The 27,328-nt window shown below is 40.8% G+C and overlaps 1 protein-coding gene across 1 annotated transcript in view; it reads right to left on the reverse strand.

Moving 5' to 3' along the window:
• Nucleotides 1–577: 577 nt before the first annotated feature.
• The window catches only part of NALF2 (NALCN channel auxiliary factor 2), a 230,247-nt gene continuing 203,496 nt past the window's right edge, over nt 578–27,328 (reverse strand). The window contains exons 2-3 of the mRNA XM_069747331.1: nt 25,898–26,069; nt 578–13,485 (exon numbers count right to left, since the gene is read on the reverse strand). Coding sequence (XP_069603432.1) covers nt 13,109–13,485; nt 25,898–26,069 — 549 coding nt within the window. The 3' untranslated portion in view covers nt 578–13,108. The remainder of the gene's footprint in view (nt 13,486–25,897; nt 26,070–27,328) is intronic.

Raw genomic sequence — 27,328 nt, forward strand, 5'->3', positions numbered from 1 at the left:
GTGGGGGTTAACTGTTTGTTAGGGAATTCCCACATGTATTCAGGCTGGCTAGCAGTTGCAAATTATGCAGTTGTGTTGATGAAAACTAAATCTCCGAGCACGTCAAAATACTCAGAGACCACCCGAGCATGCTCGGGAAAACCCGAGTAACGAGTATACTCACTCATCACTAGTGATAAGCAGGAAAAATCCTATGGTTTCATAAATGTTATAAACAGATGACAAGATGTTAAAAAAGTCTCCAATCAACATTTATATTTATATAATCCTATTGACTAAAAATTGATTAAAGAGGTTAACATTTTTGATAAAAGGTAGGAAATACCATAAAATAGGAAAAACATACGCCACAATAAATCCACTGATGCATCACCACTAAAACGTATCAGCCTGTGTTTTGCCCATGTGACCACTGTAGTTAATCACAGGCCTCAGAGGTCTCATGGTGTACACCGCTGAGGAAGAAGGGTCCCTGAGGACTGGGCTCCAGCATTCAATGTGAAAATGGGAAAACATAACTTTTACTATGCAATTAAAAACATGGTGAGAAAAAGCAAAAAAAAGATTAAGGATCCATAAGCTTATGCGTGTCAGGTTAGCAAGCCTTATTCATAGCTATAACCCGAAACACGTAAACTTATGGATCCTTAATCTTTTTTTTTACCATGTTTTAATTGCAAAGTAAATGTTATGTTTTTACATTTTCTTACTGTTGCTGAAGCCCAGTCCCCATTGACCTTTTTTCCACTTCTGACCTGGATACCAGTTTGGTGTGTTCCTACATTCATGGACCACACCCTGACCAAACAGGGTGCAGGTAAGGGCATAGCCTTCCTTTGTTTGAGCTGGACACTATGTTTATATAGCTTTCCATTGTTGGGCATTCATATTTGGGACCTGGTCATGCTCGGCCCTTATTTAAATTGACGTCACTTTGACTCATGGCTTTAATACTAGAAGTTGGGACCATCCGGTACATCTTGACGCTGGTGGGATGGCTTTTACACTTTTTTGTTTTAATCAAAAACTGTGTTTACTAAAGTAGCCTATTTTATTTATATGCAATAATGCTTTTACTTATTTACTTACAGCAGGGTATACAGTATGTTCATTTTGTTTCTGTCTTACGTTTTGACTGTATGATGGCCAGTATGAACATGCTCCTATATGTTGCATGCACACCTACTTATACTCCAGTTCATCTTTTTTTAGGTTAAGCAGCAACCTTTATTCAAAGCTGTAACCTGAAACGCGTAAGCTTATGGATCCTTAATCTTCTTATCTTTTTTTGCTTTTTCTTATCTTATATTTGCACAGTCAAAGTTATGTTTTATCACGTTCTCATTGGTGCTGGAGCCCATTCATCATGGACCCTTCTTCCATTTCTGGCCTGGATACCAGCCTGGTGTGTTCTACACTCCATGCACCACACCCTGACCAAACAAGGTCTTCCAGCGTTCCTATGTGAATACAAGTGGTTTTCACACTGAATTGCCCTCCCTGCAAGGTGAGATGATTCCTTTTTTTCCTTTCGCACACTGCTGATGTCGGTGGTAGGCTACTTTGGTCACGTGGCTTCACAGTCATGTCATGCTGCAACCAAGACTGATAAGGAAGTACAGGGTTGTGGTGTAGAACCGTCAGGGGACATATCAGGTATAGGTTTTTTCCTCTGTTATCACATTCCTGGACTTTCAACAAATTTTTTTTATCTTGAAAATTTTAAATAGCGTTTTAGAGACATTCTGCTTAACTACATCATGCTGTTCATGTCCCTGTACAAGGCCATGTGGATGAGAAGAGATGAATATAGGCATGAGAAGCAGAACAACAAATTCATGGCTGGTGTACAGTCACCCTACGGTATGTCTTTCGTATGCGAACAGGCTTTGAGTTTGTAGTTCTTCTGAAGGATGGCACAAACTTTACATACAATAATGTGCCAATGGGGCATAAAAGCCAAATTGTAAATTTCTTGGTACCTGCCGTTACTGTTTTCCTCTCATAGTTACACACATGCATATACACATTCCTAACAGGTTTGTCAAAGAGCTGGAAAAACAGAATGTAAACTGGCATGAATACATAATGTCATTACCTCTGAGAGTCAAGCTAGTGAGTCAAGGATAGACCTCTGAGTGGGGAACCATAAAAGTATCTATCGGCTTCTGCATGTGGCAAGATAATTTAGGAAATGTTTACATTTGACAATAAAGGACTAAGGTAATGACGGACTGGTTCATCTACATCATATTCCAAAACTGATAACCACGAGTCATTATAGAAGAGTTCTCATATGGGACATTTATAGTATATGCCATAAATGTCCAATAAATGTACATCATGGTGAAGTTCCTGAGATGGATATGGGTACTAGTGGTGGACCTGCACCTATAGGACAATGAAGACACATACCACATACCACAGATATGCCTTAAATGTCTAATAAATGCACATTGTGGAGCCTTTCTCGAAATGGATACAGGTACTAGTGGTGGACCTGCACCTATAGGACAATGAAGACACATAGCACATACCACAGATATGCCATAAAAGTCCAATAAATGCACATTGTGGAGCCTTTCTCGAAATGGATACAGGTACTAGTGGTGGACCTGCACCTATAGCAGGGGTGTCAAAATGCATTCCTCGAGGGCCGCAAACAGGTCATGTTTTCAGGATTTCCTTGCATTGCACAGGTGATAATTTAATCACCTGCAGAGAATGATTCCAGCACCTTGTGCAATGCTAAGCGAATCTTGAAAACACGCATGGTTTGAGGCCCTCGAGGAATGCAGTTTGACACCCCTGACCTATAGGACAATGAAGACACATACCACATACCACAGATATTCCATAAATGTCTAATAAATGCACATTGTGGTGCAGTTCCCAAGATAGATACAGGTACTAGTGGTGGACCTGCACCTATAGGACAATGAAGACACATTTCACATACCACAGATATGCCATAAATGTCCAATAAATGCACATCGTGGTGCAGTTCCCGAGATGGATACAAGTGCTAGTGGTGGACCTGCAACTATAGGACAATGAAGACGCATACCACAGATATGCCATAAATGTCCCAGATGGAACAATGCCTTTAAAAAACCTAAGTCACTTATCACACATAGGCAATTTAAAATAAATAATTGTATGTGCAGTACACACACATTCTAGATGTATGCAGTGCCAGTATAGGTACAGAGATGTATTGACAGAATACAAGTAGTCATACGCAGTCCAATTCCATTTCACACAACCCATGATATCTGATTATCCACCAACTTCAGATCCTTCAGACGGAACCTGAAAACCCATCTGTTCAGTAAAGTTTATATAGCCTGCAATGCCCCCGTGCCTCCTCACCAGCACCAGAGCTATTGCAACCCCCAACCTATTGTCTCCTTCCCCAACATCCTGTAGACTGTAAGCCCCAAGGGCAGGGTCCTCTTCCCACTGTACCAGTCTATCATTGTTAGTTTACTGTTAAGGATATCTGTGTTTTGCATGTAACCCCTTCTCATGTACAGCACCTTGGAATCAATGGTGCTATATAAATAAATATTAATAATAATGTACCTTTGATTTTAAAAACCTGATATTATGTGGGGTGTCATTCTGTCTGATACTCTGATTCTACCATATAGTGCCTGTTGTCTCTTGTATTTTTTCTATGAATCAAACAAAAGGGTGATGGTTTGGGGCATCTTGTCACTTGGGTACCAATTAAAGGAAATCTGTCAGTAGGATGAACCCTCCTAAGCTGTCTATATTAGTATGTAGGTCATAGGAAGCCAAATAAAATGACGAATTGATATCTGTGATCCGATTACTTCTTCCTGAGATAGTAGCTGTAACTGAGCTGTTCAGGATTATCTGCATGAGAATCTGCCTCCAGAGCTTCTTTTAAATAAAAGCGATCATTACCAGTGTCATATGGGATGGCCGCTCTCTGATCTCACTGCGGAGTTGTGTGTGATTATATCTGACACATCTGCAGGTTCCTCTCAGCTTCAGCTTCTAGTATTGCAACACAGCAGAGCTGTGAGAGCTGCAGCAAGTATGTTAGTAAGGAGACACGGTTCAGTTCCTCTGTTCTATGTTAGTAATGTGTCACACCGGGAACTCCCACTTTCATTTATAATAATCTATGGAGGCAGATTCTCATACAGATCAGTGACCGACCTATAGCCTGGAACAGCTCATAGAAAAACGTGGATTTCTCTAAAATAAGACATCAGATCGCAGATATCAAGGAATCATTTTGTTTAGCTTCCTACGACCTACATTCCCATATAGGCGGATTAGGAGGGTTGACCCTTCTGACAGATTCCCTTTATCAACTTGGTAATGCAACTGCAAGTATTGAATAGGAATTCAGATCTGCAGCATCGATATTTATTCATGTGAATATGTTTGTTTTTGTCGTCATTCCAAATAGCACATAGTAAGCAAGTTACATCACCCTACCGAGAAGTCCTGAGTTGCTCCGATTACAGGGGGACGCTCTGCTACATCCCCTAATAGTCGCAGGGACATACTGGCTCGGTAATTTCCCAGATGTTCAGGTCGTCTGAAGGCAGCTGTAAGTCACAGACTTTTTAGGCTCACTCAGGGAGCCGTGCGGAGCAGTAACGGCGAGATCTGGGAGCGTTTAATAGTTATAAATGTCAGAAGCAAGAGAATGTGAACTAGGAAAGAGGAATTGGACGCCAGAGAGATGGGATGCTCAATTGTTTATAATACGGAGCCTGGAGGCTTTCTAGATGGTTTCCTATCTTTTCTTTCACTCTTCTCTCTGGGGCATGAACTCATTGCCAATAAAATCAGGTGTAAACCCTGCTTAACGTACAGCATTACATGCATTATTACATCTGTACGACACAAATATCGCATGTGGGCTCACAGCCCCCTCTTACTTATACAATTCTAGCATTTCTTCTGTCCACTAAATTCATTTGCAACCCAAGCCAGCTAATAACGAGCAGATGGAAAGGACCTGATATCCAAGATCTGGAAGATTTTTTTTTTTTTAGGAAGTCGTTTTCTCCGCAACAGATGATGTATGCCTCACAATTTGTGAAACGCTCGCTGTCATAATGTAAAAACAACAAATGCAAATCTTATATATGTTCTGTAAATCTCTGCCAAGACACCAGTGATTACAAGTGACAAACACTCCCTGGCAGAGAAATCTAGTGTGCAGTAACTGCTATATTTGAGGGATAATGAGAGACACATGATTTCACATGCCTGGCGGATATCACAGCGCATGAATAATATTCATATTAGATGTACAAGTAGGAGTGCAAATAGCTAGGGAGAAATTATAGGGGCTATCAGAGACCATTAAGGGTCGTCAGTGTATGAATGTTTAGGGTCCAAACCTCCAGGACCCCCCACAGGTGGGTTACCGACCATGAACACAATATTTCGGTACTTCCATTCAAATATGCATATGTAGTATTTTATGAATATAGTATTTATTTTTACATTTTTTGAAGAAAAATATGTGAACCAGCGCTGCCACTAATGGAAGGTGTATAAAGCTGCAAAAATTGATGCCTGCCTGCGTAATGAAAGGTGATATAAAAAAGGAAAGAACATGCGCTAAATGCACCTGTTTGACACTTTTACAATTTTGCAGCAAACAATCAAAAAAAGAAAGAACTACATTGTTTATACTTGATTATTAGGTGTGTGTACATGAGTCATGGCTACAAGGTGGTGAATGCCGACCTATTTCGATGGTTTCCGCCTGTGATGATGGCGTACAAAGTTTTCTTTTCTTGGTGGCGGTCCGTATGGTAAGCCGATGGTGCTTGGGATGATTATTCCTGCTTTGGAACTTTACGGAAAGCAATGTCGGAAGCGTTCCGGTTGGTCACACTTGCCTAGACACTGTGAGAAGAAAACTGCCACCCTGGTCACACATGACACGTGACGTCACTGTCTACAAGTTCTTCTTAAGGCAAAAAGGGCGTTGCTTAATCCTACGTGCTTCGAAGGTTTCAAAACACGTGAATGGCCGGAACGCTGCCGATACTGCTTTCAGTAAAGTTCCAAAGCAGGAATAATCATCCCATGCACCATCTGCCGGCAAGAAAAGGAAACTTTGCACGCCATAATCACAAGGGGAAACCATCTAAATAGGTCGGCATTCACCCCCTGATATTCATGATTTATGTACACACACCTAATAATCAGGTATAAACATATTTCCTCATTTTTAATTGTCAGATTTGCAGTTTTGCATCAAACAGACAGGTGCATTTAATGCATGCTCTTTTCTTTTTTATATATTTTTAAAATTGTTCCCATAGAATAGAACGAGCTAATGAAATAATTAAACCACAGCCTAGTACCCTCCTGGGCCATCATTACCTGAATAAAGACAAATAATAAGTAAAAGATTATCCTCGACGGGAGATAGAGGGGATAACTTCTCGATTGATAGGCTTCCAACCACAGGGGCCCCCAACCATCCGAGAAGAAGAGCCCTGAAGAGCCTTGTGTAAATGGAGTGGTGGAAGACTATGTGCACTGCATTCACTCTGAATGTGCTTAAGGTGAAGGCCGGAGATAACCAGCTGGTCTTCGGCACTCATATAAGAAAGAATGGAGTGGCAGTGACCATGATTGACCACCGTTCTATTTACATGGGCCTCTTCAGCGTCTCAGGATTGGTGGGGGTCCCAGCTGATATTACAGAAGTTCTGCACATAGTAAGTTTTACTTTTTTGTGAGACTTCAAGAGATGTACTCGAAAATGATGTCCATGTAGGAAAAATATCTTAAGTTGTTGTAGAACTAAGGGCTATTCACAGCTTACCACTTGGTCTTCAGCAAACCACGGGCAGAACGAATCTGACAATGACTGTGCGATTGCAGCCAGATATATTTTACTCTAAAACATGGGCTCTTTCAGAACAAACATACTTTGAAAAACCGGCCAGGGAGGACTATGTCTCAACTGAATAGCCCTAGACAGGTCCCAGTGGTTTCTCCACACCCAGATCCTTTTGACTGATAGGTCTCTCCCTGCACACATAAATATAGGGACATCTATTAGCCAACTGGAGTTGGGTGAGGAGAAGCTGCCAGGGACCAGCCTCGGACTAGCTGTGCCAAGATACATAGCCAGGTTTTCAAAGTATGTTTCCTCGAAACATTGCAGTGAAACATACAGTGGCTGCAATAATACAACAGGCAATGTGAATCATTCATCTGATGACATGTTCCCTTTAAAGTACTTCTGATTCATGTAACTTGCATTATTGCCTTTAAATATAGGAGACGTGTAAAAACCCCGATATTGCTGGTAGTACGATGTATGATAGTTACCTACATGAAAACTAGACTAGATTACCTCCAGGTCAGCAAACTACATGGAACTCAGAAGAACAAACAATCTACCATCTATGGGATCACTCTATGTAAATCCCTACCTTCGTAATGTCATACTTTACTGCCAATTGTAACCTAGGAAGTAAAGGAGAGATATCAGTATTATTTAAAAGACAAGAAATAACTACAGAGTGCGGATACATTGTACATGGACAGATTTCCCAAATGCACTATAGTAGGTCCCTATCAAATTTTATGAGAGAAAAGTAATACTCGGAGGGACCTTTAAATGGAAACACCCAATTCCTATAGAAACTGTTCATGTGTAGAATTCCCCTAGAAATGATCGCAGATGTGTAATTGCCGATCTAGTATAAGCTGCCAAAATAGAATAGTCCCATCCCTCTCCGGTAACAGAGGATGCAGTAAAAAATACGGTTTTGTGTTACATATCAATTAAATGTGTAACGTATGAGACCATACTGTAATCCTGTTACTTCTGACATGACCGGATAATGATGACTAGGAGAACTGGGGTGATGACTAGGAGAACTGGGGTGATGACTAGGAGAACTGGGGTGATGACTAGGAGAACTGGGGTGATGACTAGGAGAACTGGGGTGATGACTAGGAGAACTGGGGGGATGACTAGGAGAACTGGGGTGATGACTATCGAGGGTGCTCACATGGGTCGGATGTGCAGCGAATTTCCACTACACACTAAAGCATGTGAATAAGGTTTTACAAAATGTCTCTCATACACCGCAGAGCTAATCCGCAACGTAAATCGCCCGTCTGCTTTCAATTTGTGCTGTAATCTGTATCATCGAGAGAGGTGAAACCCATAGGTAGACCGGTTTCACGCATCAGTTTTGTCATTTTTATTTCTCATATGTGATTTTTTTCAGTGTATTAGATCCTATTTTGGTCCTTGTATCAGTTTTTAACAACACTCGTTGCATCTGTTTTCCTCATATGAAAAAATTAATTCTTAACTTCTCCTAGCCATTAAGAAGTAAAATCACATCGGGTGACATCTGAGCACTGTTTTGTTTTTCCCATGGAGCCAACGACTTGTTTTGATGAGTTTGATCACGTAAATGTCCCCGTTTGGACAAGTGGAAAGGCACATTCACTGTAATAGGTCGGTGATCTTTCTACAAAAATAATGCGATCTTTCTACAAAAATTTGTATATTCAATATCTGCATACATCTTAGCGCTTACAGAGTGCTGCTGTATGCTTTTTTTGTACATGAGAATAAAACAGGTCTATTTAATGTAAAAATTGAAACGGACATGAGAATGCAGCCTTAGGCTGGGTGCAGATAAGCATTTTTTTTAGGGTCCATAAAGGGTCCACAATGCCATATCTGGTGACGGGTCTCTCGACCTGAACTTACAGCCTCATAAGTTTGGGTCAGGAGACCTGCAGCCACTCTGTGCAATGTGACCTGTATACGGATTGTGAAGTATGCTTGTGTGAACCCTGGATTAATCCTCTGACAAATCCGTGACAAAATTGGTATGTAATACACATGGATTTTGCCACAAATCAGCCGAGATATCTAGAACAATTTTTTTTCCATGGCAATTGCATCTTATGTTGATGAACCCTATGGCTTGTGTAAGCACAGTCCATCAAGAGCAAATTGATTGTCAAATTGCGTTAATGAGATGTAGGGGTTGACATGAGGATTAGGACCATTGATTTCTCAGTTCGAAATATAAGGTTGAAGGATATCCTTCACTAGGTTTTCACTACCCATCTGAGAACAGTATGATGTGGGGGAAGCAAGACTGATTCCAGCAATATATCAGGGTCTATTTCTCTACATTTTGCTGCTCTCAGATTAGGTAGCAAAAACCTGGTGATAGATTCTCTTTAAAGGTATAAGGGGTAAAATTTCTCCTTGTGGAAAATGCTAAGTTGACGTAGGGAGACTTATAAAATGTAAATATGCAAATAGCCTCTTCAGAGAGAAGAAGTCTAGTGTCACCCATCGGGGGTAGCAATCCCAAACGTCGATATCTGCACTTTAAGGGTCCTCATCACATAATATTGGATAATAAGCCAAATTAGAAACTCCATTTGTAAACAGCTGGTTTTACAGGGTGGGAGTATTGTGACACTGATGAGTGGAAAACACCCTGAAACACATGTCTGGTTTGACTTCTTATCCTAAGTTTTGCGGCAAGGAAATATTGGCTTTATCTATTGTATTCGTAAACATGGCTGCCTTTTTTCTGCTATGCATTTGGCTTTGCTGTGTCCTTTTGCTGTGTTTTTGATTTTAGTGTAGGGACTCGCAAAACAATGGGGGCATTTGACGTGGGTGTTCATCAGTATTTTGCACATGTAGTACTTCCGCCTTTATCAAGGGGGGCTGCTGCATCCTGTAGGTGCATTAGTTTTAATATGGGACACTAGAGTTTGCTTCCATTCTGAAGAGGCTACTTGCATAATTAAAGGTACCACATTTTCCATTTTCTCCCCTTGTAGCCACTGCCAATCAAGGTGGAACCTCAGTTGAACAGAGGCTATTGTGCACTTACTTCAAGAGGACAAAGCCAAGTCAGGTACACAGATATTGTATGGCGGCACATGATCTTTACTGGTTCATATTACAGTACCGCTGTAAGACCTCATAAACCATGAGATAAAACCTTTATGAAACCTGAGGCACCAAGAGGTATGTTATGGGCTCATCCATAATATAATTCTACCAAGTGCAGGGGCCCCAACCAAAACCTCCATAGCTATATTGTAACAAGGGTACAAAGTCTGGCGACCAGCTTCTTATACATAAGGCAATTAGGAACATTTCTGTATTGCAAACTTTACTGGGCATAGGAGTTTACATTCAACTATAATCTCACAGTTTACATGCAGATCATAAAAGTTGAGTGACTTTACTATTTCATTTCTTTTCCTACCTTTTACAAATCCTAAATCTTTAGATGTGAAAGACACCTGACTCCCTAAAAATGTATTTGTGCAGACACGATCTTCCATGGACAGAATATAAGGGTCTCCTAAATATCTCTGCTGCTGCTTCTTATCAAGGAACTCAGTAGAATTGGATGGATTGAAGCTGATCCTGTCCAATCTCTGCGTCCTCTGATAAGGAGACTTTGGGCTGCAACCACTGGGATTTGCTGATGAAAATGTCATGTCTACGGCCTGGCCATCTCCACTACCAAATATCATTTAGCGTTGCATTCGCATTAGATCCCAGACTTTCTGGTGTCTCTACAAATCAGACATCTTTCATTCACATTCTGTAGTGTAGCCTTGGGGCGGTTCTCAATACAGTTGTGTATGGATGGATAAAACAAAACGAAAAACCACAATATAGGAGTTAAAAAAAATATATATATATGCCCACACCATTGTCCTGTCTTTTCAGATGGTTGCAAAATATGTTATATGATTTATATTTTATATTTTATCCCTCCCTTTCCTTTGTTTTTTTGCTATTATTTCCATTTGTATTTTGTAATATACATGTATTTTAAGTTTTGTGGTATTTATTACTTCTAAGTACGTGCACATTGTCTGTGCCATTGTTTGCCAATAATATATAATAAAGGCATATTTTATTATACCTATTTTGTACATATTGTCTTATTATATATTTATATATTTTTTAAACTCCTATAGTGTGGTTTTTCGTTTTGTTTTATACGTTCTGAATGGATAACCAGTCTCCTTTTTTTAGCAATTTCAATTTTCTCTGTCTAATTTTATAATTTTTTTATATTTTATAATTATTATTATTATCTGGCTGGGAAATAGGGTTGCTATTGTGATTTATTGTTTATGGATGGAGTCTAATAGTCAATTCTCCCTGATATATGACATATGGAAATTAGCTCTCACCCACAAATAAAAAAATAATATCTTGCTAGTCCTTCCTATTGGAGGTCACCACCCTATATTTAACTGTCTGACCCTCTATCAAACTTTGCAGTATGACCAAGGATATTAGCAAAGCCAGACACAGAGCGCTAGTCTGCAGACTTTCCCCCATGGAGCATTGCCAATAGCACTTCATAGACAGTAGGGTTCCTTTATGAGCCAAATTACTCCATAACTGCATGAAGGGCATCTTCTTCAGCCAGGCTAAGCTTGTTCTCCACCAATGTGGGGCATGTAACCTGGGAAAGTCTATGTTTCCTGTAAAATAATTAATTAAAAATTATTGTGATTGTTTAACTGAATTATGTATTAATTGACTTCACATGTAGCGTTAACCCTACCTTGCCTTTCTCCCGCTCCCTGAAGCTCTCAGAACTTTCCCCTACTGACTTACAGGTCGTATTCGCTAATATGTTGTTGACATGACTGCACTTGTATTACACCTTGGATATCCATTATTATCTCCATCCTTAACGTTTATAAAATTAGGACACTAAAAAATTAGATTCTGTGTCTTATAGACCATTATACTGTCTTATAGAGGGTGAAGATACAGATTAGATATTAGAAAAACCTTTTGACTGTGAGGGTGATCAGTGAGGCTGCCACGAGAGGTGGTGAGTTCTCCTGCAATGGAAGTCTTCACAGGCCTGACAGACATCTGTCTGAGATGGTTAATGAGTCCTGCATTGAGCAGGGGGTTGGGCACGATGACCCTGGAGGTCACTTCCAACTCTACCATTCTAGGATTCTATGACCCTAATATCATAGCTACAGAGCTGTAAGATGAAAACTCAATAAACACACAACCATTTTTTTTGGAAAGCTTGAGTTGATCCCACAAATAGTGAAGGGAAATAATAATGCATGGTGGATGAGGACTTATAATTTGATCTGATGTATTTTGATGCAATCTATAGGAAGAATAGCCCTGGTTTTTGTAGGTAAGTGTATTGGCAACATTCAGATTGCATTGTGACATTTGACATCTATATACCACCTGACATGATGCTATATGACCCTCCATAAATACTATATATTGTATTCTTCTCTATAAATTTTCTTATATTCTATCTCTCATTCTCTTATACATATTTTTTTCTGTACATGTGTGATACCATAAAAGATATATTTCTATTTTTTTGCACATTCTGTTAATATTTGTGGCTCATGATGCCTGTGACGTTGTAACCAGTGATTACGGGACTTCTCCTATAATAGAAACATCATTATGACATCTACACAGGATATGACTATTTCATCGATTCGCCTTTCTATGTGTAACCCTGGTTTGATGATATTAAAACATAAGTTTTATTTTTTTATTTTTTTTATTCACTTTAGAAATACGGCTGCCATTTGGCCATAAGCTGTTGGATATTTAGGCCAGCTCTCAATCAGCATGACCAAGAATACATTCGGGGCAGCACTAAAGCACTTAGCATCTACCACAAGTAAGGCTCACCGGTAGTTACCAGCGGGCTCAACCGACTTAATTTCTCTAACCATGGAGTGCATTTTTTTTTACTTGGCCAGGCATTCTTCCCACTTTTGCACTCATCATAAGGATACTGGACCACCCCAATCTGACTCTGCCTTACGTTGCCTCTGCATAACACAAGCATCATTTCAAGGCCACTGACACAGAACCCTTCTCAAAGTTGTGTCTCACGGCCCTCTAACCCAAAGGACACATTTTGTTTTTACCATGCTGTGTCATGGTTAACTGCTGCTGAGGGCAATCTCCCAGTGCCTCTGGGTCATAGAAAAGGGCACACCCCTTTAGAAGAACTTATTCCAATCTTCTGAGTTTTCAGAAAGCACTTCTATGTGTTCACTCTTCACGTGCCGATGTCTCATCCATGCTGGGCATGGCTTCCAAGCTCACCCCATTTTGCACAGCTGAAAAGGAGGCCATGGTGTGGAGCAACATAAGCACCAGCACACATAGCTTTAGTCTCGTGTTTCCGAGGCGGGATCCCGCTGAGACCGGCAGCAGAGATGGTTTGTGATGATGATGGTAAGGATGCAAGTGATGATGCCGATGGTGAGGATGCTGGTGGTGGCGACTGCGGTGTTGGTAATACATGGATTGGGAGTTCAAAGATTTGGTAGATGTGTTGTGGGCGCCGCTCCCCATGGTGTTGCAGGAATGCCATCGGACATCACAACAAACCGCATCTGTGTTAGACATATGGTTTTCTAGCAAATCTGTTGGGAAACAAAAAATATAGTGAAAACATGTTTAACAACACAGAAGTATTAGCATATGATATTCTATGCGAATTGATACCTGCATGCTTTAAAGAGAACCCATCAGCACCATTTTGTAATGCACATTCCCAGTCATTAGTGAGCAAGGCAACCTACTAATTAACACTTTCCCCCCCATGCAGTTTGCATTGGCCCGTGTAACAGGGCCTTTAAGTGACTGCCGATTGACTTGTTATATCATTAACCATTTGTCGCTACGGTCATGTATCTCTCCTTGTAAAAGAATTGGGTTCATAAAAATTTTTATTATCGCTTTCTACGTGATCAAGGTATGCCAAAAGAGTGTGTGGCCAAGGACAGTCCTTAAGCTTGTTAGACGTACACCTTCTGAAAATGTTAAGGTGTATACAACAGTTATAGAGACGATGAATTTGAAGGAAATTGATGAGCGGTCTGGTGGCAACTGTCTTCAAGATTAGGAGCAAGGGTAGATTGCAAACTCCCCATCAGGGGAGATGAGGCCTAGTATATAGAAATCTAACAGTGATTCTGTGCAGGCAGCAGCAAGAAGATGTATGACCTTTGGAAATTTGATGACTACATGTTGGAGCTAATGTAAATGATGATCTTTGGACTTAATTGTTCTTTTACAAGAGAAAAGGAAGAAATACATGGGTAAACTCATTAGGACTATCTGTAGACGTACAGAACAGATATGAGTGTAACAAGAGGATATGGAAAGTGCTCACAAAGTGTCACCAAACCTACAGGTCTCTGTATGGCTAAGACAATTTAATGCCTAAAATAAAATATACATTTTTTTTTAATTTTTAGATAGATCAAATAATACAAAGATTAAAAAAAATGAAGCAGCACTGGTGGGATGTTAGAGTCATGGCTTCCTAGGTTTACCAAAAATCCCGTAAATAAAAAAAAAAGGACAGTACTTCAATAGTAAATATGCCAAAAAGACTCTTTATTAGCCTATAAAGCGCAATGCAACGCTTCAACTCGTACACATTCAGCCTTTCTCTAACCATATTCAGTGACAGTTTTCATTCCACTTCTACCTCTGATTCCAGTAATCACATTACTCACTGATCAAAAACTGTTAGAGAACGCTAAAATAACACATCGGCTCTCAATGAGCAAAAGCTTCAAGTAGAAAATCCGTGCTGGTATAAAATGTCTTATTTGTTCACAACAAAATGAATGTTTCTGTGGTCAAACAAATGCGGGATGGATTCAGAATCACCACAAAAATCAAAGTAAAAAATTGAAATCACAGATGGGACTACGTGGCTGGGTCAGATGCGCTCATACATAACTTATTAAAGGGGTGTGCTGCATGGACAAATAACATTTTGCCTTTATTTCTGTATATATTCTAAAATCCATAACATTGAATAAGAGTTTCATTTCTGACGCGTTTCGCGCAAACAACTTTCTTTCAGTCACAGCTATCGGTAACTACACTTTGCTTACAATACATAGTAATGCCAGCTAATCACAAACAATTACAATGCTATAAAATCTGAGGAGGGGTAGCCCCGAATAGAAAGTACATCAAACCCCAAACCAACCACATAAGCCACTTATGTGTGAACTTAGGCGAAAATCAAGAGAATTCCATACTAAAACCTCAGAACAATTTACCAAGGTGAAAAGACATTAGATATTGAGTAAATGCGAGGGGAAATTCATTTTGATATATCTAAAAGGACATATCCCACATAGTGATATAAAATGGGGCACTAATGGAGGACCTACCATGCCTTGTTCCTATGCTGATTGCCAATTGAGAAGCATAGGCTATGCTATGAGCACAAGTCATATTAATGGACATTGGCCTCCATGTCTTACTCATGGAGTCTGTTTCTGACAGTTTGGTCAGACACATGCACCTCTGTCACCTGCTGGAGGTAATGTTGTAGGACTCGAACATTCCCCTCTATTCCTCCTTGCACAAAGGAGCAGATACTGGTCCTGTCGCTGGGTTGATGCTCTTCTTCTGTCCTGTGTAGCTATCCTCGTGTCTAGCATCATGTTCTAATATATGCTCCATGCTCCTGAGATTGTGCTGGGATACACAGCAAACCATCTTTTGACGGCACACATTGATGTGCCATCCTGCAGGAGCTGGACTACCTGCGCAATCTGAATGTGCTGCCACTGCAGGTCCTACTTCATGCTACAAGACGTGAAATAATGTCACTTTCACTTGCACCAAAGTAGGTGTATTTGATTCATATTCACCTCTGATTCCTATAGCCCAGAAGCTTAATTGACTTGGGGATGTGCACATTTTCTCTTATGGTTGGGTTTAGAGAAACGTAGAAAAAAATCGTCTGTTTTTAATACTCAAAAAAATGGACGATTGTCATGAGTATTGCCATCTGTGTGTCATCCCTATGTCCATCTTTTATATACGCATGCCATCAGTTTTTGTACATCAACTCTAATAAGAACTTAAATAGCCAATTAGTTTCCTATATTAATAATTGCATGTACCGTGAAATTGGACACAATACAAATAATTTGCATGTGAACCTTTTTTTTTGCACTCTTATAGACTTAAATGGTCGAGTCTGATCCAAAAGAACAGAGGAGATTAGTGCATTCTGCAATTTTTCTCACAAGAACGTTCGATCCATATGAGAGAACTGTCATCTGACCAGCCCTACTGAATAGCATTGGTCAGTGGGTAGTCACTGTGATATCAGATCTAGCGATGAGCGAAGGTGCTTGGATAACGTCTTATCCGAGCATGTTCGAATGTTATCCGAGTATCTTGGGCACGCTCGTATATTATGTTCGAGTCCTTGTGGCTGCATGATTTGTGGCTGTTAGACAGCCTCAACATGTGGGGATTGCCTGTTTGCTAGGGAATCCCCACAAGTGTTGAAGCTGTCTAACAGCCACAAATCATTCAGCTGCAGGGACTTGAGCATAATACACGAGCACATCCAAGATGTTCTGCGACACCAAGAAGGAATAGCTGTGAAATTATGGAAATCACAGGATGGATAGAAATGTTAATGATGTGCAAATGCCAAGGTGTGTAAGTGTGTGTATTTCTCCTCATGGCACTCATACTTGACACTGAATACAATGTGACATCTTGAAATGATGTTTCTGTTTTTTCATCACGTGCACATCATTAACATGTCTATCCATCCTGCGATTTCCATAATTCTACCCTCTTTTCCTTCTTGGTTTTGCAATTTCAGTGATGAGGAGTGTGTAGACGTCAGATGACATAGGTCTAGTGCTGACTTTTCTTCTGCACAGTTCAGATGGCCATAAAACATCTGCATTTTAGTGACCGTATTACTGATGAAATATCTGGGGTTCAAATGGACAAAACTTTGATCACTATAGAACCATAGTTATCTAAGTTATGGCTGGGAGAAACATGGATTTTAATGTGGCATCCAAGATACAGACCATAAATTGCAGGCTGGTTCATCCAGCTCTCCCAGCTCCAATCTTCTTGGTGATGTCGTAGAGAAGATCAGAGCCGGCTGTCAGGGAGTGTGTGCCTCAAGGCAAACACCCAGATACCCTGCTATAAAGATTATCGTTAATAGAGGAAGGGGCACTGTCTTTAACCACATTGTTACCAATCGCAGGGTCCTGATGGTTGTCATTAATGGCCTTGGGGTCTGCCAGCTATGATGGCCTCTTAGGCCTTGTTCATGGCAAGTCCTAACAGGCCAAGTGTCAGTGTAACATTGACAGATCTGATGCACTGCAATGTGTTAGATCTGCAATGAAAATGAAAGCTATTAAAGTAGAAAGTTAAGATAAAAAGTAAAAAAATCAATGAAGTTTTTAAAAGTTTAAAATAACCAACAGAAATCCACACAAAAAGTGCAGAAAAATGTTTTGCCACTAAAATGCAGATTTTATGTACTGTATAAACAAAATAGACAAAAATAGTATACATATCTGGTATTGCCGTGTCTGAAAACTATAATATTGCCACATTATTTATTCTGTACGGCAGACCTGTCAAAACTGTTGCCCATGGGCCGGACTGGAACAGCCAGAAAGCCAGATGAGGCTAACACTATATTTATGGAAGCTATGTGGGCTCACATTGTATATATGGAGGCTATGTGGGGAGCTTATACTGTATATTGGAGACTATGTGGGGGTTCATACTATATATATTCTCATGTACAGCACCATGGAATCAATGGTGCTATATAAATAAATAATAATAATAAAAAATAATAATATAGCGAGACTATATGGGGCACATGCTGTATATCAGAAGTTATGTGGGGCTCACACTGTATATTCCAATTCTGTATGTAGGGAGGCTATGTGGGGGCTCATGCTATATAGGGAGGCTATGTGCGGCTTATGCTCTATATAGAAGGCTATGTGGAGCTCACACTATATATAGGAGACTATGTGGGGCTCACACTATATATAGGAGACTATGTGGGGCTCACACTGTATATAGGAGGCTATGTGGGGCTCACACTGTATATGCAAGGCTATGTTGGGCTCTCACTGTATATGGGAGGCCACGTGTTACCTAATGCTAAATGTAGGGAGGCAATGTGGGGGCTCACGCTATATAGGGAGGCTATGTGGGGCTCATGCTGTATATAGGCGGGTATGTGGGGCTCACACTGTATGTAGGAGGCTATGTGGGGCTCACACTGTATATATGGAGGCTAGATGGGGCTCATGCTGCATAGAGGAGGCTAGGTGGGACTCACTGCATATAGGAGTCTATGTGGGAGCTTATGCTGTATATAGGAGGCTATGTGGGGCTCACACTGTATATAGGAGGCTTTGTGGGGGCTCACACTGTATATAGGAGGCTATGTGGGGGCTCACGCTGTATATAGGAGGATATGTGGGGGCTCATGCTGTATACAGAAAGCTATGTGAGGCTCATGCTGTGTATAAGAGGCTATGTTGGGCACATGCTGTATATAAGAGGCAATCTGGGGCACATACTATATATCAGAGGTTATGTTGAGCACACACTGTATATAGAGGCTATGTGGGATGTGATGGATGGCATGGGAAAGATTATGCAGAATCCCACCGCTGCCACCACATGTGAAAAATCCGCACCTCGCCACCCCACCTGATGTCACTATTTTGTGAGATGGATCATGTAATGCGGCCTCCCCACTTTCACCAACGTGATGTTCCACACACCATGGGGACACATAAGGTCAGCTTGGTACAGTTTTGCACAGAAACACCCTGTCCACACGAGCCCATGGAGACATGGGAAGTGAGAGGATGGGACCCACACAGTCACTGAACTGGCACCATACTCGCTCACAACCCGGGTCAGGCAGAGAGACCCCTTTCCCTAGCACGAGGGACACAGCGCTGCCAGCACGGTAAGATTGCCATCAGTTCCTCATTAGATATAAGCCTGGTCCATTAATGGGATTACTGTATATCAGCCCAGAAACCAGTTCGGTAGCATGGAAAGTTAAGCAGAGAAATGGACATGTGGATACATGGATAGGGATAAAGAGCACCCCAAGGTTAAATTATACATTTAATCGCCTTAAAGGCACACTAGTCAAAACATATACAATTGTCAGATATGCAAATACAGATATTGGTAGGACAAAAGATATTAGCAGAATATATGAGTCAGTTACTAGAAGATGAAAGGCCTGGCTTTTAGGTGAAGGGATGCCAAATGGGAGGCTTGTGGTCCCCTCTGTTACTTGACTTATCCCCATACGATATGTTGTTGCGACCTCCCCAAAGAAAAAGCAATAGGCCATGCTTTACACGAGCATTTAATCCCTTTGGTTCACTCCCCTCCTGCCCTTTAGGCTGAGCCTAAATCCCCTCTCCTTGCCTCTGGCAGCTAAAAACTCCAAAACCTAAGATGAGTCGTAGCTCTTTAGCGGATGGTCCTACGGAGGCGGTTTTGGCGCCATCAGATCCGGCCGGGCTCCTGCTACGCGTTAAGACCAAACATAGCTTTGCTATCTGATTCTACTGGCTGTTCTATGTTCTCCATAACCCTGGGTGCTAGAATGGCTCAAGACCAATGCAGGAGTTCGCCATGTTCTGGGGATCTCGAAAATATACACAATGTATGGCTAGGACATATAGTATCTCAATAACTTCTTATGAAATCATATCTGACTTAAAGTAGTTTGGACCACATGATATCCACTTGGCAAGCAAGCCTTTTGTCCTAAGCTTAGCTGGCTCAAGATGTGATATCTGTCACTCACAGCCTTTTGTCGCTTCCCCCCTGCTGCTGCTGGCTGCACACTGAAAGGGGTCTAGGTGTTCTGTTACAGCTGCTTGTTTTTAGGAGGATTGTAAGCTGTCACTAAATCCCCCATCTTCCACATGGAGCTCATGCTGCATATTGGGATATGAGGAGCTATGTGGGGGCTCACGCTGTATATAGGAGGCTATGTGGGGGCTCACGCTGTATATAGGGAGGTCATATGGGGGCTCATGCTGTATATAGGAAGCTATGTGGGGCTCACACTGTATATATGGAGGCTATCTGAAGGCTTACACTGTATATAGGAGCCTATGTGGGAGCTCATACTGTAAATAGAGGCTGTGTGGCGGCTCATGCTGTATATAGGAACCTATGTGGGGACTCATACTGAATGTAAGAGGCTATGTGGGGGCTCCTACTGTATATAAGAGGCTATGTGGGGGGGCTCATAGGGTCTATAGGAGGCTATGTGGGGGCTCATACTGTATATGGGGGCTATGTGGGAGCTCATATTGTATATAGGGGGCTGTGTGTGGGCTTTTATGGTATATAGGGGATTGTGTGCTGTGTGTGGGCTCATACGATATATAGGGGGCTGTATGCGGACTCATACAGTATATAGGGGGATGTTACCATACCTAATTCTGCGCGATATTAAGTTATTATTATTTTTTATTATTATTATTATTATTATTATTATACATTTTTATAGCGCCATTTATTCCATGGCGCTTTACAAGCGTACAGGGCAAATATAGACAAGTACAATAAATATGAGTAAAACAAGTGATACAATAATATTAGCATAAATAATTATAATAAATGTTAATATTAATATTGAGCAGAACTAATTTCAGCCTATTGGTTCTGCCTTCCAGAACAGTCACAGTCTCTCATGTGGCCCCTTGAGAAAATTATCTGCCCATCCCTGCTTTACAGTGATCAGTGTTAAAAAACAAAAACAAATAAAAAACATGACAAAATTATAATTTTTTTCACCATATTGACAAAAAAGTAGAAAAAGTGATCAAAAGTCGAATTTAAAAAAGTGAGATCTATGGAAACATCATCTTGTTCAGCAAAAAAAAAATCCTCATACAGTTCCATCGCCAGAAAAATAAAAAATGTATGTAGCAAAGCTAAAACCAATAGTTTTATATAAAAAAATATGTTTTTAACCCCTTTATCCCATATGACGTACTATCCCGTCGAGGTGGGGTGGGCCTTAATTCCCACCGACGGGATAGTACGTCATAGCGATCGGTCGTGCTCACGGGGGGAGCGCGGCCGATCGCGGCCGGGTGTCAGCTGCCTATCGCAGCTGACATCCGGCACTATGTGCCAGGAGTGGTCACGGACCGCTCCCGGCACATTAACCCCCGCCACACCACGATCAAAGATGATCGCGGTGTGCCGGCGGTGCAGGGAAGCATCGCGCAGGGAGGGGGTTTCTCCCTGCAGGCCCCGGATCCAAAATGGCCGCGGGGCTGCATCCGAGTCCTGCAGGGAGCACTTCCGGGTCAGGAGCAGGCTGCAGCTGCAGCTCTAATCCTGCCCGGCTGTTTGTGTTTGCTGTGCACACTGTCAGATTGGTGATCTGTGATGTCCCCCCCTGGGACAAAGTGAAAGAGTAAAAAAAAAAATTTTCACACGTGTAAAAAAAAATAAATTCCTAAATAAAGAAGAAAAAAAAAAATATTATTCCCATAAATACATTTCTTTATAAAAAAAACAATAAAAGTACACATATTTAGTATTGCCTTGTCATTAACGACCCAACCTATACAACTGTCCCACTAGTTAACCCCTTCAGTGAACACCGTAAGAAAAAAAAAAAACAAGCCAAAAAACAACGCTTTATTATCATACCGCCGAACAAAAAGTGGAATAACACGCAATCAAAAAGACGGATATAAATAACCATGGTACCGCTGAAAATGGCATTTTGTCCCACAAAAAATGAGCCGCCATATAGCATCATAACCAAAAAAATAAAAAAGTTATAGTCCGCAGAATAAAGCGATGCCAAAATAATTATTTTTTCTATAAAATAGCTTTTATTGTATAAAAGCGCCAAAACATAAAAAAAGATATAAATGAGATATCACTGTAATCATACTGACCCGAAGAATAAAACTGCTTTATCAATTTTACCAAACGTAGAACGGTATAAACGCCTCCCCCAAAAGAAATTCATGAATAGCTGGTTTTTGGTCATTCTGCCTCACAAAAAATCGGAATAAAAAGTGATCAAAAACTGTCACGTGTCCGAAAATGTTACCAATAAAAACATCAACTCGTCCCGCAAAAAACAAGACCTCACATGACTCTGTGGACCAAAATATGGAAAAATTATAGGTCTCAAAATGTGGAGACGCAATAACTTTTTTGCTATTAAAAGCGTCTTTTAGTGTGTGACGGCTGCCAATCATAAAAATCCGATATAAAAAACGCTATAAAAGTAAATCAAACCCCCCCTTCATCACCGCCTTAGTTAGGCTAGGTTCACATTGCGTTAATGGGTTAACGCTAACGGACAGCGTTGCACGGCGAAAATGTCGCAATTAACGCCGTGCAATGGGTCCGTTAGCGCACCCATTGACAGCAATGTGATTTTCGGGTGTAGCGCATCGCTAGAGCATGCCATTTTCGGCTCGCGCTAGCAAGGTGCCGTCAACTTGTGGCGGGCCTCGGACGCTGCTTGCAGCGTCCGCGGCGCGCCCGAGGTCCGATCCCCAATCTTCCAGAGCGGGGACGTTAACGCGACCACTAAACGCGACACCTAAAAAGACATTGCGTTAGCACAATCCGCTAACGCTAGCGCTAAATGGATTGCCCTAACGCAATGTGAACCTAGCCTTAGGGAAAAATAATAAAATTTAAAAAAATTTATTTATTTCCATTTTCCCATTAGGGTTAGGGCTAGAGTTAGGGCTAGGGTTAGGGCTAGGGTTAGGGCTAGGGTTAGGGCTAGGGTTTGGATTACATTTACGGTTGGGATTAGGGTTGGGATTAGAATTAGGGGTGTGTCAGGTTTAGGTGTGTGGTTAGGGTTACCGTTGGGATTAGGGTTAGGAGTGCGTTTGGATTAGGGTTTCAGGTAGAAGTGGGGAGTTTCCACTGTTCAGGCATATCAGGGGCTCTCCAAACGCGACATGTCGTCCGATCTCAATTCCAGCCAATTCTGCATTGAAAAAGTAAAACAGTGCTCCTTCACTTCCGAGCTCTCCCGTGCGCCCAAACAGGGGTTTACCCCAACATATGGGGTATCAGCATACTCGAGACAAATTGGACAACAACTTTTTGGGTCCAAGTTCTCTTGTTATCCTTGGGAAAATAAAATTTGGGGGGCTAAAAATCATTTTTGTGGGAAAAAAAGGATTTTTTACTTTCACGGCTCTAGATAAGTTCCTTGGGAGGTCTAGTTTCCAATATGAGGTCACTTGTGGGGCGTTTGTACTGTTTGGGTACATCAGGGGCTCTGCAAATGCAATGTGACGCCTGCAGACCAATCCATTTAAGTCTGCATTCCAAATGGCGCTCCTTCCCTTCCGAGCTCTGCCATGCGCCCAAACAGTGGTTCCCCCCCACATATTGGGTATCAGCGTACTCAGGACAAATTGGACAACAACTTTTGGGGTCCAATTTATTCTGTTACCCTTGTGAAAATACAAAACTGGGGGCTAAAAATTAATTTTTGCGAAAAAAAAAAAATTATTTTCACGGCTCTGCGTTATAAACTGCAGTGAAACACTTGGGGGTTCAAAGCTCTCAAAACACATCTAGATAAGTTCCTTAGGGGGTCTAGTTTCCAAAATGGTGTCACTTGTGGGGGGTTTTAATGTTTAGGCACATCAGTGGCTCTCCAAACCAACATGGCGTCCCATCTTAATTCCAGTCAATTTTGCATTGAAAAGTCAAATGGCGCTCCTTCCCTTCCGAGCTCTGCTATGCGCCCAAAAAGTGGTTTACCCCCACATATTTGGTATCGTCGCACTCAGGACAAATTGCACAACAACTTTTGTGGTCTAATTTCTTCTCTTACCCTTGGCAAAATAAAAAATTGGGGGCAAAAAGATCATTTTTGTGAAAAAATATGATTTTTTATTTTTACGGCTCTGCATTATAAACTTCTGTGAAGCACTTGTTGGGTCAAAGTGCTCACCACACATCTAGATAAGTTCCTTAAGGGGTCTACTTTCCAAAATGGTGTCACTTGTGAGGGGTTCCAATGTTTAGGCACATCAGGGGCTCTCCAAACGCAACATGGCATCTCATCTCAGGAAGGATATAATGGAACTAGAGAGAGTACAAAGGAGGGCAACAAAATTAATAAAGGGGATGGGAGAACTACAATACCCAGATAGATTAGCGAAATTAGGATTATTTAGTCTAGAAAAAAGACGACTGAGGGGCGATCTAATAACCATGTATAAGTATATAAGGGGACAATACAAATATCTCGCTGAGGATCTGTTTATACCAAGGAAGGTGACGGGCACAAGGGGGCATTCTTTGCGTCTGGAGGAGAGAAGGTTTTTCCACCAACATAGAAGAGGATTCTTTACTGTTAGGGCAGTGAGAATCTGGAATTGCTTGCCTGAGGAGGTGGTGATGGCGAACTCAGTCGAGGGGTTCAAGAGAGGCCTGGATGTCTTCCTGGAGCAGAACAATATTGTATCATACAATTATTAGGTTCTGTAGAAGGACGTAGATCTGGGGATTTATTATGATGGAATATAGGCTGAACTGGATGGACAAATGTCTTTTTTCGGCCTTACTAACTATGTTACTATGTTACTATCTCAATTCCAGTCAATTTTGCATTGAAAAGTAAAATGGCGCTCCTTTCCTTCCGAGCTCTGCCATGTGCCCAAACAGTGGTTTACACCCATATATGGGGTATCAGCTTACTCAGGACAGATTGTACAACAACTTTTGGCATCCATTTTATCCTGTTACCCTTGGTAAAATAAAACAAATTGGAGCTGAAATAAATTTTGTGTGAAAAAAAGTTAAATATTCATTTTTATTTAAACATTCCAAAAATTCCTGTGAAACCCCTGAAGGGTTAATAAACTTCTTGAATGTGGTTTTGAGTGCCTCGAGGGGTGTAGTTTTTAGAATGGTGTCACACTTCATTATTTTCTATCATATAGACCCCTCAAAATGACTTCAAATGAGATGTGGTCCCTAAAAAAAAAATGGTGTTGTAAAAATGAGAAATTGCTGGTCAACTTTTAACCCTTATAACTCCCTAACAAAAAAAAATTTTGGTTCCAAAATTGTGCTGTTGTCAAGTAGACATGTGGGAAATGTTACTTATTAAGTATTTTGTGTGACATATCTCTGTGAATTAAGGGCATAAAAATTTAAAGTTGGAAAATTGCGAAATTTTCACAATTTTCGCCAAATTTCCGTTTTTTTCACAAATAAACGCAAGTTATATCGAATAAATTTTACCACTACCATGAATTACAATATGTCACGAGAAAAGAATGTCAGAATCGCCAAGATCCGTTAAAGCGTTCCAGAGTTATAACCTCATAAAGGGACAGTGGTCAGAATTGTAAAAATTGGCCCGGTCATTAACGTGCAAACCACTCTCGGGGCTTAAGGGGTTAAAGTGCATAAATTATATAACACAGTTGAAACCAGAAGTTTACATACACTATATATATATGACATGAAATCAGAATAAACCTTTCCAGTTTTAGGTCAATTAGGATTACCATAATTATTACTATTTGTCAAATGCTAGAATGAGAGAGAGAGAATGTTTTAAGGCATTTTTATCATTTACTGCAAAGTCAAAATGTTTACATACACTAAGATTACTATGCCTTTAAACAATTCTGGACTGTCAATATGATTATGTCATGTGTTTAGAAGCTTTTTTTTGCAACATCTGAGTTAATTAGAGACACACCTTTGGTGCATGGTCGCCGAAAGAGGAGCCAAATTCATTAAAAGGCGGACACCTCTAATGAACTAGGCACGTTGTACTCCAGTGAACAGTTGATCAAGACTGGTGGACAAAGCGCTAGTATTGATGAAGCGGTGCACACCTGCACATTTCTGTTTTCAGTTTATTACCGCTTTCTCTCTTTTGTAGGATGAAGTTGTTTTTTCTGATACCATATTTTTTTTCGACACGTTGTTTCTTACCTGTACAGATGAAGCCTGGTAACCCTCCATAAATAACGTCATCATTGTCAGGTAGTATGAAGGGACAGCGGGTCTGCACTTCCAGGCAGTACTGCTTGCAGGGGATGCCATTTCGACACTGTCGCTGTGTAACGTTAAAATATTCTGAGCAGAGCCAGGCCTTGTAGACAGCCTACGGATGAATAATAATTAGAAAAATGTCAAAACTTTGCAAATGTAATCAGCTGTAACAATAAGTTATAGAGAATAGATGTCATAGATGAAAACATCACTCAAGCATAAAGCAGGGTAGCACTGAGAGATACTTTAAGAAGACTGTATAAAGAACTCCCACTTATGAGACCACCAGAGATAGATGAGCACAGTGCTGGACTACCTCCAGTGGTCACATTGAGACTGAATGGAGCTGAGTGCGCATGATCAACCACTGCTTCATTCACAAAGGATTCTGAAGAGCCATGATTCTTGGGATCAGTTGGGGTCCCAGTGGAAGGACAGGGAAATTATCCCCTATAGATAGGTAAACTTGGGAATATCCCTTTAAAGCAGATCGGTCACCAGATTTCACAATACAAGCTGCACACATTAATAAATAGATCTCTTAAATCTGATAGGACTGGTGCACTTTGCAAATCCGTGTCAGAGTAGCTGTATATTCCCGATTTTAGAGATCTATTTACTAGTGTTGAGTGAGCGTACTCGTTGCTCGGGTTTTCCCGAGCACGCTCGGGTGGTCTCCGAGTATTTGTGACTGCTCGGAGATTTAGTTTTTGTTGACGCAACTGCATGATTTACAGCTGCTAGCCAGCCTGAGTACATGTGGGGGTTGCCTGGTTCCTAGGGAATCCCCTCATGTGTGCAACCTGTATAGAAGCTGCAAATCATGCGGCTGCGGCAAGGAAAACTAAATCTCCGAGCAGTCACAAAACCCAAGCAACGAGTACACTCGCTCATCACTACCATTTACTAATGTTTGAAGTTTGTATTGCTGACAGATTTGCAGTTTAAATGAAAAAATCTGGAGACAGATCCCCATTAATTTCCTGTCAAAAAAACAAAACATAATCATAATTGATTTTTTTTAAGCTACTACATATGTTCTGGCAAGAGAAGAGTATTCAACCACCGAATGTGAGTTACAGAAAAGTACAAGAAAGTCAAAACTAATAAAGCCATTTTCTAAGGTAATAAAATATTTTTTTTCTTTCTGTAAAAAAACCCAAAACATCTCTGTAAGATACCGGAAACATAACTTTAAAAACATGGGAGAACTCCTTAGGGTGCTGTCACATTACATTTTGGCCCCGTTCATAGTTTGCACTTCAGTTCTCTATTTTTTTCAGCTTTTTTCTGAAATCTGACATACAATTTTAATATACAAGTTTTTTTACTACACTTTTGTTTTTTTATGTTAGTATTTATTTATTTAAG

The sequence above is a fragment of the Ranitomeya imitator genome, chromosome 2, assembly GCF_032444005.1.
Source record: "Ranitomeya imitator isolate aRanImi1 chromosome 2, aRanImi1.pri, whole genome shotgun sequence".
NCBI classification, from domain to species: Eukaryota; Metazoa; Chordata; class Amphibia; order Anura; family Dendrobatidae; genus Ranitomeya; species Ranitomeya imitator.